The sequence below is a fragment of the Patiria miniata genome, unplaced genomic scaffold (assembly GCF_015706575.1).
Source record: "Patiria miniata isolate m_02_andy unplaced genomic scaffold, ASM1570657v1 HiC_scaffold_16, whole genome shotgun sequence".
NCBI lineage: Eukaryota > Metazoa > Echinodermata > Asteroidea > Valvatida > Asterinidae > Patiria > Patiria miniata.
The window spans coordinates 6,408,895-6,422,032 of record NW_024037054.1 but is presented as its reverse complement, the minus strand read 5'-3'; the positions used below and the strand labels follow the sequence as shown (position 1 = coordinate 6,422,032).

The following is a 13,138-nucleotide window of genomic DNA, read 5'->3' as shown; positions in this document are numbered from 1 at the left end:
GGTGGCGCCGTTTATTGTGCCCCTCCTTGCACGCCATTTATATTTTTCGACAAAGACGACGAAAGTGACGAATGGGGGCGTCACACCCCAAACAGTACCCCCTCTAGCGATGGTACTGGACAAGGTGCCCCATTTAAAAATGCAACCGGACTCAACAATTATTGATTTGGTGGATGAGCAGAGTGGCTGTAGAGGTTTACACCTTTTTATCAAAACGTCTTCATGTAAGGGAAAAGAAATGCCTTTTGACTTTTACTTTGGCTTCAAAAACAAGACCCCAAATCGTAGAGGCCTGAATGCATGGTTGCACTTGTCTTTGCCTTCTTTTTGGTTTAGGAAACACTAAATAAAAAGTGGCTAGGATTTTTTCCAGTTGTTGGCCTTTATTTTCTTAAGTTCGCCCGAATCAATTTTTGTTGTTGTACATAAACGTTGAAAAGTAATACAAAGCGTGCATTACACGAAATGAGAGTATTTCACAATAGCGTCTGGGGGTGCCAGACTAATTCGCCACAGACTGAAACAAACTGTTCAATGTGCGTACCGGCCCAGTCACAAAACAGCCGTCGGGAATGTGAAACCCCACAATCATAATTCAGCAAATGACAGCAATAAGACATATTGGATGCATTGCCTCCTAGAAAAAAAGACACGGAGAGCTACAGACAGCGCTAAATGGCTCAAGGAATATGGCTGCCTCGTTATGTGTCGAAGATTTGCTTTATGGCTTGGGCGTGTATGTTGGATCTAAAGTGAGTCTTGACTGCGCCGAGTCAAAATGACAGTGAAATGTTATGAGCTGTATCCCTGGGGCCGGGGCTGAGCCCCGTAGATCCAGGTTACTGAGTTCAACAGTTCAACTTTAGCCATTAAAGCTCCATGTCAATATGTATCTCACTGGAATTACGGGTGGGTTATGAAAACAAGCCATTAAAAACACACAGAGCTTCAGCACGTACATGCGTTTGTTTATGATGTAAATCGGGGATTTTCTATTGTTCCTCTTCCTTTTTCCTTTGTTTATACTCTAACTCTTTTGCAACAGCTCTCATTGGTTTTGTACACGTTTGCTAACCGAGGAGTTCTCGATTTGGTTCATGTCCCCTATTCACTGATGATGTTGCTCGTGTGTGTGTCCTTGATGTACACCACAAACAAACGCTAAAATACCCGTCGCGTATGTTCCGTTACTTGCAGGATTTAATGAAATACAAAAGGAAGACTTGTTTTGATCATGTGCTCTGGCAGGAATTTCTACATGTCACTTGGTCGGTCGATCGGTCGGTCGGTTCTCTGTCTGTCTGTCTATCCCTGAAATTTGACCAAAAACATTTGACCAACAATTAACCAACATGCCATCGTTGAAGTAAATGCACTCTTGACGAAAGTTACCGGAAAACGGGCTTTGTCTCGATCGATGCGCATGCGCGTCTTTTTTGCATAATCTGACACTGGAAAATTGACCTAAGTTTCCCATAAAATACAACTTCTACATTTTAAATCAAAGAAAAAATAAACAAAAAAAAATGAAATAGGACTGGTTCACAAAAATTGTTAGTAACAATTCGTAAAGTTGTTTGTGAGAATTGTGTGAATGGAGGCAAAATAATGTCGTCGGGTGCCCGGCAGAAGGGCATATGAGCGTCCTGACGCAAAAATCATTTTCAAGAAAATTGCATTGAAAAGTTCCATTGTTCCCCAGCGTGCATTATGTATCCAATGTAGTCCCACACGTAATAAAAATCATACAAATTTGAAATTTGTCACACGTATGAATCATAAGTTTTGGATCAACTTGTATTAATTTCTGACGAAAATGTTTAAATTTCATTAAAATGGAGGCAGTTTTTTGCATATGCCCTTCTGCTGGGAACATTTTGGTCATTACGCGCTATTGCATAAGGGCATATGCCCATGCCCTTCTGCCGGGCACACGAGGATGTGTAGTAATGTTATAGTCACCTGGTATAGCGCGCTATTTTTGTGGAAAACTTAAGGGGCTTATTTACGTCAATATTCAGCGCGTGATTTTTTGCCTGGGACGGCGGCCCGGGCTTGTACGCACAATCATTTCATGCAAGACTATAATGCAAGGGGGTCATAGCTTATTGTGCACTCGCACATGTTTCAATTAACGATACAAGGTTTCATGAAGACTAAAGCCAAGATCGTCCGCACGCAAAACAAGCTGGCCCGACCCATCAAGCCAGTTAGTCGCTGTAAAAGATTTAAGAATCTCATAAATCTTTATAGAAAAAATAATGTGATAAATGATTGCATTCAAAGCTATACAATATACCTCGTTGAAGAAAAATCAATGTATTCCACTGCAGAAACTGGCCATTCTATAATTATATCCCAGTCTTTGCAGGAATGTCTACAATTACATTTTGAGAGCAGAATAGTCCAGCCTTTACAACTCTTATATCGTATTTTCTTTTAATTTTCTGATAAAGCCTGCTGAAAATTAATTTGCAGCTAGTCAGGGAGCGAGCCAACGAGGCTGGAGTGCCTGGATTCGATTCGTCTATGGGAACAGCGGATATTAACGTCGTTGCACGATATCATCTTTCCACTTGGAACGACCATTTTTTTGAGGTCGTTGTTTAGGTTGGACCTAATAAACCCATGTTGTGTTGCTGCATCGCAGCTGTTGGAAGACATCATTACCTTTAAAATCGCCGCTATCGTTCATCTTCGTTTTCGTTTTGATAAAATACAAGGGCAGATCTAGCTTATAGTAAATCACATGGAGACTGGGGAGTTGATATTTGAGTGATGGGGTGCCCCTGCTATAAAGGGTCCGGGCACGCCCCCTCCCCCATTCTAAGGCATGCAATTTGCGAATAAATTTATAAATTTAGCTTTAGTATTTTTTACCAGTACCATTTAACATTTTGAGCGGCTGAATGGTCCCCCAGCTCCGCTAATGAAATATGCTTCCTTCCTTATCATCACCATACATGCATTACTGTTCCATTTTACAACATGCGAACAGATATGTCCAAGGCGTGTTCTCAAACGCAAAGTGACACATTATATCGCAGTAACGAGCAGCATTTTTTCCCCTCAAATATTCCAGGCATCTGATTAATCCCTTCATCCCTAGGGCTCTCAGCGGAGGTAATCAGGCTGATGTTTCTCATTAACTCGAATGGACGTGGCCATAACCACGGGCCAATGCCGCCCAAGCGACCCGCGCACTGCCGCCGCACCGTCGCTCGATCCGCGCTGGCGTTGACGGACTCGCGATCGCAGACTCGAGCAAACATTATTTTCCCCGCGATTTTGTTTTTAACCCTCTCCTTTCTATCCCCAGGGTAGATACTCCTTATCTGAAACAACCCCTGGGGAGAGCCCCAGGGTAGGGGAAAAGCGGTACTTGACATGTGCTAAGCAGCTTATCGGAAATTTCTAATTTGTAAAATTGAAAGACCGAAGCATGAGGTAACGAACGAGGCTCGCTCGCAACTCCGCGAGTCATGTCCCAGGAACCTCGTCCACGCAAACACTCGTAGTAGAACGTCGATCAGGGTATAATCGCGTCGTAAATCACGTGAGGGTCCGTTTGGTGCGAACATTTTAAAACTCTGTCTGTGCGGTAAACCGGTGAGATCAACTTTACTCGTATTGTTTTTTGTATCTACCAAACCAGCTCCATGACTAAACGAAGCCTTCAATTAGAAAACTCGGCAAGTATCATAACTTTGAATGTGTATGTATTGAAAATGATTTTTGGGGGTTAGTAGTGGATTATCAAGCAGATTAGTATTTTTCAAAATAAGATCGCATGATTAATAACTCAGATGCAGGGAATTACACTGCACGACTCACTGAACTCGAGGTAAGCCATGGAAGCTTCAAGAGATATGTGATTGTGACCTACTGAGGCAAAATGAGGAATGTCCCCCAAAACCTTGTTTTGAGAAATCGACCCCTGAAGTCGAATACACTAGAAAAATCATGTGGAAATAGTTTTTTGATAGTTCTGTATTTTTGAGTAGCCAAGGTATCCAAGATTCACAATATGCGTTTTTGTTGGGAAAAAAATACCCACAAGTGTGGAAAAAATGAAGAACGGTTTTCACTGCCGTTGGCGGCGCAATGCGTGCTTTTTTTCAAAGCCGTTTGTCTCGAAATGAGGTTAGAGAAACTTGGCAGGACACTGTTGAATCTCCTGCGTCATATCTTTGGAATGAATTAAGCTACAGCAATAAATTTGGTATCATTGGAAAGCCAATGATTTGCGCTTTAACATGATGTACATAACTTGAAAAGTCAAAGGTGGGGGTTATTCCTCATTATGCTATGGCAGGTCACATATAGACTCATCTGGCACGTGAAAACAGTACACCCACGCGGCCCCCTTCAATGGAGACATCATTGTGCACGCTACTGTGCAAAGCAACTGCCCCGTAACAGATTATCTAAACAATAGCTAGCACAATGCTTTCGCCATTAAAGAGGGCCTGCATGATAGAACTGATAGCGTGCCCGGATTGGTTTGTACACACTGAAACTTTTGAAATTTAACACGAGCTGGTATTTCGACTCATGAATAATTCATGACATTGCGTTTTAGCGCAAGCCATCTTGTCTCTCAATTCGAGGTGGTTTTGTTGTTTACTTTCTTAAGCCGTAGAAACAGTAGGAGTCATACATACTTAATACATTTCAAATTATTGTGTCGTGAATAATTCATAAGAATTTTAGCGCACACCAATAAGTCTCTCCATTAAAGATGAATTTGTTTGGTATTTTTAAGCCTTGGTCAGATTTTACTTCGATACTCACTTTGAACTTTGCAATGAGGTCGTATCTCGTGAATAATTCATAAGCAGTGCATTTCAGCGCATGCCCATCGCTGTCCTCGTTCAAGGCGAAGATGTCAAACGACCACTCATCCAGGTTCTGAAAGAAAAAAAAGTGAAAATCTTTCCGCTTTAGCTGCACGTTTCAATTTTTTTTCATGCACAGACACATCACAGGTTGTATTAAGATTTTCTGACTTATAAAAGTCGGCAAAAAATGTAGAGTGTCGTTACTTAAAGTAGATGCGAACTTGGGCGGCATGTTTTCAAATTCAGGCGAATCAATTCAAATTACAAGTTCACATATTCAATCAACAGCGCTTTGGTAATGCTTGAACATTGGTCGCTTGGGCATTTCGGATTTAGCATTACAACAAACTCCCTTGTGAGATGTATTAAACTAACTTTTTAAGTACACGAAGCCTCTGTCAGACAGTAGCTCAGCTGTTTACATATAAATAGACGATAATTGACATGGACATTCCTTTTTTTTGAGATGTAAGAAACTAACTATATGCATCACAAAATGAGTTTTACAATCCTCTCATTAGCAACGTTGCAGAAGGGAAAAAGCAAGTCATTTTCTATCGACATATTTGGGAGGATTGCATGTTTATCCGGCATAAATTGCAGGGCATGAGGGACGGCACTCCTATATAATGGTACTCTTGTGAGATGCGGTACTGGGAAATTGACGTCAATGGCTTGAATGTATCCATGGCAACGACGTGATGGTGAATGGGGTGAAGAACTCCGCTTCCCGCGTAAACGGTTTAATTTTGTGACAGAATGCCACGGTAATGACATATATATCCATCGCTGGTGGGGTTTTGGTTTGAACGACCAGGAATCTATGCGGTATGAAAATATCTGGTTTTCCATAATGTGATCCTCAAGCACGAGACCATGCAGTCGGAAGTCGGCGGGCCATATTTTGAGATACAGTCTCGAATATAATTATTGTACAGAGAAAAATTATCGAAAAACAGATTGAGGCGTTACAAGCGAGAATAATGAATACATTTTACTTTCAATGAAGCTCATTTGTAGCTCCTCAGGGGTACATTTTGGAAAAGTTTAACGACAAATGTCTCGATTTTTAAACAAGCTCCATCGGAAATATTATCTCGGAAGCCGAGGGCCAACGAATTCGTGTTCATGCATGAGTCACGTGATTGTGCCATGCACTTTCTGGACGTAGTGTTTTGAGTATAAAAAGTCAGCTTCTCGACCCCAGTGACCCCATGATGACCTTTGACCCCAGTTTGGTCATGTGACATGTTGGGGCTGGGCTACTAATACATTTGGCAGAGTTTAGTTGAAATCGGTCAAAATATGTAGGAGTATAGACAATGCCAATGTTTGTTACTAACTAACTAACGGACTACTGGAAAGACATGATGATTTGCTGAGCTACTATCCCGCAGCTAAAAACTTTCGGAGGCCCGAAAAGTGGGAACTGAAAATACTTATCAACCCCTCAGAATATTTTGTCAGATTCCCATGTAAAAGCTGATTCAATGTCCTTGCCAATGAGACCAAAATCCAAGTTTTCAAAAATTGGTCCAAGTGACTGGTTTTGGGCTGGAGGGTCACCAGTGTTGTAGTACTCGTACTCGGTACTCGTACTCGAGTGCTACTCGAGTACTTCTTTTGGAGCACTTGTACTTGTACTCGATATGTCGGTACTCGTTAGTACAGTCAACTACAACATATCAAATCGATCACAGCTAAGGTTTGTTCCGTATAATCGAGGGGAATTATGGTGTAATCGATTTCACCGTGGTAAAGTTAGACAGTGGGTATTCAGACAATATCGAGATCTACATTTCCATGGACATTACTTGATATAATTAAATGAACGACAGTCCAATTGAATTGATGTCCTTGCCTAATATATTGCTGTTCCTGCAGCTGGCTGAAGCAGCTGATGACAGTTTTTATCCACAATTTAAACTGTACCTATTTGAAATTTGCAACAAATCCAACTGCAACTTTCATCCCATGTAATCCATTGCAAATGGCCCGCGTCATCATGGGGAAATGGGCAAAACTTGAGCCGTCATTTGATTTGCAATGAATCATTCTTTAGAGGAATAATTAAAGGGTCCATGAGGCGAATTTTTCTTAGGAACATATTTTGTGCAAGCTTCTACTTCTCTTAAATGTATAAAGAGTATTCGACATCCCTTTCTGGGTTTAATTTTATTAAAAAGTGCACTTCTTTAAACATTTAAAATTGTCCATGCTTTTCGGGACAACTGTGGGCGGAGTTGGTGTGAGGTCATTTCAGGAAGACACTGTTCAGTTAAGGGGCTTTCTGTTCAAATTGTGATCTCAAAGATTTGCTTTTTGAAAAGTGTTTGTGAGAAAAGTTTTGGTCATTGGCTTACTGTCATGTACTGACGTAACAACGAATCCCAAAGAAAAGAAATTTTATAAAAGCGAAATAACCAAAATTCTGGCAACTTTTGGTGCTGAAATAGCCGTTACATTCAGGTTTCTGCCTGAAATGACATTAAACCTTTGCTCATTAATATGGTAATTTGCATTAGCATAAATACTAAAAAGGCACCAAAATACCCTTGAAAATGGCAAAACAAAACATAAAAATATGGTTAAATGGGACACAAAGATGCATTTCCAAAGACTGTATTTAATAAAAATTACATTGCACGGACCCTTAAAATCGGTTTTATACCTGTACCTATTTTTTTCACATTAATAAGCACCCATGGGAGGTAGAATTGGTGTTACAACTGCTTGAAGCTCCTAACGTTTATGTTTTAGGTGTGGACACTTCTGTCTGACGTTTCTATGTTCATTTTAGCGACAGCCATATCAATAAGTGAATTTAAATATAAAGAGCACATTTGAAAAAAAAACCCTGCATTTTGCTGTCGTAATTTGTCTGAAAATTTCATTAACTGTACACTGAGGATTGACATAACAGCATCATCCACTGGTGCGTAAAGCAGCATGGACATTATAAAATGCTGAAGTACCCTTTAAAAAATGAAACCGAAAAAGATATTCCCATAGTTTTCAACCAGTCAAGAGTTACATGCATCTGCATAAAAAACTTTGTTTAGCGATGCACTCACTGCGGGTCACTTTAAGGTTAACCAGTCACATCTATCTGCGCAAACTAAGGAAAGCTTTTTAATTGGCTGAGATGCTTAAAGTCAGGTAGGCCTAACATAGACAAGGGATCAAGTTTTTCCCCGTACTCGGCTGGACGATTACCGGTAGAGACTGCGTCATTACAGACACGGTGTAAGACGTTTTATATATTGCCCGCACTGGCGCCAAGTAAAGGGCTTCGCCGATCACTCACCGTCCGTGATTGATGAAGGAAAGATTTGGTCGAGATGCAGATACGTCATTATAAGTTTGCTCATGTGATATCTCGGTTAATGTAACGTTCGTCATTCACTGGTTTTGATCTTGGTGTCTCTTTGAATAACTGTTCCGGGATTCAATGGTTAGTATTTCAGTGTGCGATTATTTTATTTTCTACAACCATATTCAGTCAATTACCATAACGCGCATACGTTACGAACGAACACAATCAAAGGGAAATAGACATTTCACACTTCGGGAAGCGGAAAAAAACACGAGAAATCACACAGCATCGTCTGAAACCAAACACTCGCCTAGTAATTTATCACGCTTGCGCGATCCTTCGACTCTACCTCGAAATCTAAATCTGGTAAACTGACCCAAGTAACGAGATTATTGCCTCAGTCACGTGATACAATTGACTCATGCGCACCATTAACTACGTTGGCTGTATAAAAAAGGGAAAAAAAAAAAAGAAGCTTCATGTATCATCACTCGCTCTGACCCAAGAGTGCGAAAGACTGGGGCTTTCCATTCAAAAACCCACTTTCGAGAGTTACCGAAGCCTGTATAGCCCACTAGCGTAAAACAATCGATTCTGATTTGGACTGATTGGAATCGTAACGGGACTCGACTTGATGCTGACTGTCATGTCCTCAATAAGGTTGTGGGGGGAAAAAAGAAGCAAAGGCTAAAGTCTCTAACTGCGAACCCAGGCAGGAAGGTAAACGGGCCCAGGCCTGATGGCCGATTATTCTCCTCAGGTGAAAACTCTACTTGAAACTAGTTCAACTGGAAATTGGTGACTGGTTTTGAACCTGTTAAACTGGTTCAAAACCAGTAAAATACCAGTTCGTACCAGTTCAAAAACCAGTTCATACCAGTTAAACCAGCTTAAAACTAGTCACCAATTCCCACTTTAGCTGGTGCCAGTAGAAACCAGCTGAAACCAGTTGAAACCAGTTGAACTAGTTTCAACTGGAATATTTTTACGAGGGTTATGCCTGGTTAGTCCCCTTAATTGTATCGAAAATGTGATTTTGCTATCATTGTATAATGGAATCCATGTATGCATGACACAGAAGAGATTGTTCGAAATTACTGGCAAGAAAGAAATCTCTAGTTCCCGGAGAGTCCTCAAATGACAAAAAAAAACTCAGAACCAAACTTGGCTACAGTTGTCGTAACCTACACCTTTCTATCCATAGAGTATACTTTAGGTGATAATATTTCTCACCAAATGTGGTTCTTAGCGTTCGTAAATCACCATTGCAAATTGTAGCTAACTCAAACATCATGTAAATGTCTCATTTCTAAGCCAACAGAATCCCAGTGTATTAGCAAGCCCCCTTAACACGGTCATTACACGGTCAAATAACTTTCAGGGCCTCGGAATTTAATTAGTGCATCTGGATGCAGCATCTGTAACATCAGCTTTGGTAAAGTCATTACCTTGAACAGTTCCATAACCTTTGGCGGGAAGGCAGTGGCTAGTAAGCCCGACGTCCTTCGGAACATTCTGCACGGGAGAGAAAAAAAGATCAAGGATAATTTGAACCGAATTATGTACAGCGATGTGCGCTTAAGGTCTCCAATGGCAATCGTCAATAGCGAAATAGTGTAATTAAAATGCATTTGTTTTGGTTTTGTTTTTCATACATTTGTCAATGGTTCATTTAATAAGAGAGTACAGGACTACATTTTTTGTTGTAGACATTTCGGTTACGGAGACAATTGGTGAAGATATAAATGTGGGGTATTCTATAAATGTGGGGTCCATTATATTTCATGTCCATGTTACATCCGGCATCTATGATTCATAATTCTGATGAACTCCTTAATGCAGTCGTCCTGCAAGAGTGATTGTTAATAGCAAATCAACAATCATTTGAAGCCATTCTTTATATTTGAATGGAAAATTACAAAATAACAAGGTAAACAGGGACAGAAAAAAATGTCACACTTTGAACCCTAAATTTATAGAATGACCAACTTTGAAATAACTGCTTCATTCGTGAATGACATAATACACTGAATTAGAAACTGAATTTGCTCATGCACAAAGTAAAGTTTTCCCAATCTTACATTTCCTTCTATACCTGTGTGAATGGAGTTCAAACCTAACCCAGGCCTCACGTGGATTGGAAGGAAGGTCCCACATAATTCCGTTGGTTTCTTTCAAGATAATTTGTCTACCATTCTCAAAAACTGTAGGTTTCATCGCCTTCTATCCATAAGTGTATGTTCAAGTGTGTCAGTTAGAGTTTACTGGGCACCTTTGAGAGAACCTTGGTTTCGCTACTAGGAATTTAAGATGAGATGACCATACCTGTCTATGAAGAGACCCGTCCGTAACGCCTGGACAATGCTCCTGAACTTCGGCTTCTCTTCGCCCAGGCGTGACCTCGTCGATTGCCGGCTAAAGGTCGACGTCAGCCAATGCCGTACCTGTTCGGGGACGTCCTCGGTCGCGACCTCTGAGAGGTCATCCTCGTCCCCTTGATAGTTAAACCTGCAAAAAATGACGGGTTTTGTATTTGAGACTTTCAAAGCCTTTAATGGCTCACTGGCAGCGAAATGGACCCGATAATTCAATTTTACTGGAGTAAATGAGACACAATCTCACGTCAACTTGATGTGTGCCCAAATGTACCCACTGCAAAAGGCGCTGTACGGTGTCCGCCATATCTCCATAAGGCTACAGGTAACATTCTAAATATGTTCTCCTTGGGTATTATGTTTTACTTAGGTATTTTTTACTTGGAAGTGCTTCTGATTTGACTTGAGACATCAAAACTTGTGATTGACTTGTGATGACTGGTGAGTAGTTGAGCCGCCATTTATTGGGCACAGAGCAAAAAAACCCCAAGTTTTTCCTATTTGAAATTAATCTTTTTCGACGAAGCGTGTTCAATATTACTTTAAAAAACATTTTGTGTTACCGAAGTTGTGTTACCGAAGGTTAAAAACCAATACTGACCACAAAACCGCGCTTACCTTTAAGTCATCAGCATCACAAAATGATAAAGAGTCCAATAAAGTTTGAGTAAAAATGACCTCACCAACCCCCCCCCAAAAAAAACACCCAACAATACTCAGTCAACCAAGAAATCAGAAAATCACTCAATCTAATAAAGAATATATCCAAACAACCAAGTTAAACAAATTAAAAAAAAACGAAAGGTGTATAAAAAAAACACAAGATCAACCCGCCAACGAACAAATACCCAGACCGAAAAAAAAAAAAAACCCAAAAACAAACAAACAAAAACAATGTAAAACCAAAAAATACAAAGCCAACCATAGAAAAGTCCCATTAGTACGGAACAGATGGCAAGTTGTGTTTTTGTGTGTGCAGGAAACACGTGTTAAGCACGCCAACCACGTATGAATCTCGGCAGAATACAAAATTACCATATGACTCGATGTCCCTATAAGCATATAAGCATTATAAAACCACGGGTCAGGATAGGAAGCATTCTAAATGGGTTAGCAACACACGCATAGGGGGAGGTCTATTTGCACACACTTGCAACTCATTAACGACAATTAAATACTGGACAACTTTCAACTCGGGGGAGAGGAGGGGCGGGGTTACTTAACACGCATGATGGATACATTTTGTATTGGAGTCACGGAAAGAGGTGAAACATTAATTCTGGGCTGGCGCAGTTTACTGTCTTTGCACGGTACATTCAACACCACCAAACACACTAACATACGTGGCCTGAATCACAATTTCATTAGATCAATGTGCACCATAAAAGCATGTTTGACTAACCTGAAGCCCCTGTGCTGGAAAGTGACATTGTGAATTGTGTTTTTATTTTGCCCATTCAAAGATCCCTTGTGATTTGTGTAAGGATTGAATGGCAGAACTATTGTGATTCTGATATAGCGCAAAGGGTTGCAGTGTGGAGATAGATAATAACTGACAGACACTTGTGTACCAGGGTGTTCGGTTGGGTACGAGGGAAATATACATTGGCCATTTGGCTTGCGAGGACTTAGCAAAGCTAGGCAGGTGAAAAATAAAGTGGGGAAGCCAGGGGTATCATAAAACAATTACTGGAAACAATGTTTGACGCGGAGTACATATGATTTCAAAAGTCTTCACAAATATCTTGGATAAGTACAGGAGTTTTACTGCGAAATATCCATTCACAACGCTTAATATATACAACACGTCCATGGCCTAATTCCTGTTATAATTTTTGTATGAAAACTTCCAACTCACATGCGTAAACTAGTTTTGATACCGAAAGACTCGGCCGTAGAATGTACTTCAGAAATACGCTGAATTACAAACTAATTACAAAGTGTTTGAAATGTTGTTCTAATTGTGTTCTAATAACTTTGTTGGTCTTAAAAGAAAATAATACTAGGCCAGATAAAATCGGTGAGGACTAGAATGTTAATATACAGGGTGAGTCAACAAAAGCGAAACCCAAATGTCGGGACTATTGTTTTAGTGAAATTCTGCATGTAGCATTTTCAAAATCTAGGATATAAAAGTCCAATTCATAAGCTTTTTTTAGTACACGAATCATTCAAATCACTTATGTACTTTTCAAGTAACGGAGTTTTAAACACAACCACCATTTTAAAGTTCTGTCCACGGATTACAAAAAAAAGGTGTGCGTTCTTTCAGCAAAACGAAACAATTCACACACGAAACAATTCACACACATCCCTATGTGAACACTTACCTTCTTGTGATCCGTAGACAGAACTTTAAAACGGTGGTCCTGTTTAAAATTCCGTAACTTGAAAGTACGTGAGTGATTTGAATGATTCTTGTACTAAAAGGAAGCTTATGAGTTGGGCTTTCGTATCCTAGATTTTGAAAGTGCTACATGGTTTTTTTTTATTCACCAGTGTTTTATATCTATATGAATGTTAAAGAGGATGAGTGTATATAACTAAGATGATTACTACAAGATGCCATACAATCTGGCTAAATAATGTGATTAGTCCTATAGTTG

At 40.1% G+C, this 13,138-nt stretch overlaps 1 protein-coding gene across 6 annotated transcripts in view; it reads right to left on the bottom strand.

The window, feature by feature from the left end:
- Window positions 1-13,138, bottom strand: part of LOC119722782 (calcium/calmodulin-dependent 3',5'-cyclic nucleotide phosphodiesterase 1A-like) — a 63,219-nt gene that overhangs the window by 13,341 nt on the left and 36,740 nt on the right. For all 6 annotated transcript variants that reach the window (XM_038193107.1, XM_038193109.1, XM_038193104.1 and 3 more), the window contains 3 exons: window positions 10,483-10,665; window positions 9,606-9,672; window positions 4,795-4,911 (listed from right to left, as the gene is read on the bottom strand). In XM_038193107.1, the coding sequence (XP_038049035.1) occupies window positions 4,795-4,911; window positions 9,606-9,672; window positions 10,483-10,665 (367 nt within the window). The remainder of the gene's footprint in view (window positions 1-4,794; window positions 4,912-9,605; window positions 9,673-10,482; window positions 10,666-13,138) is intronic.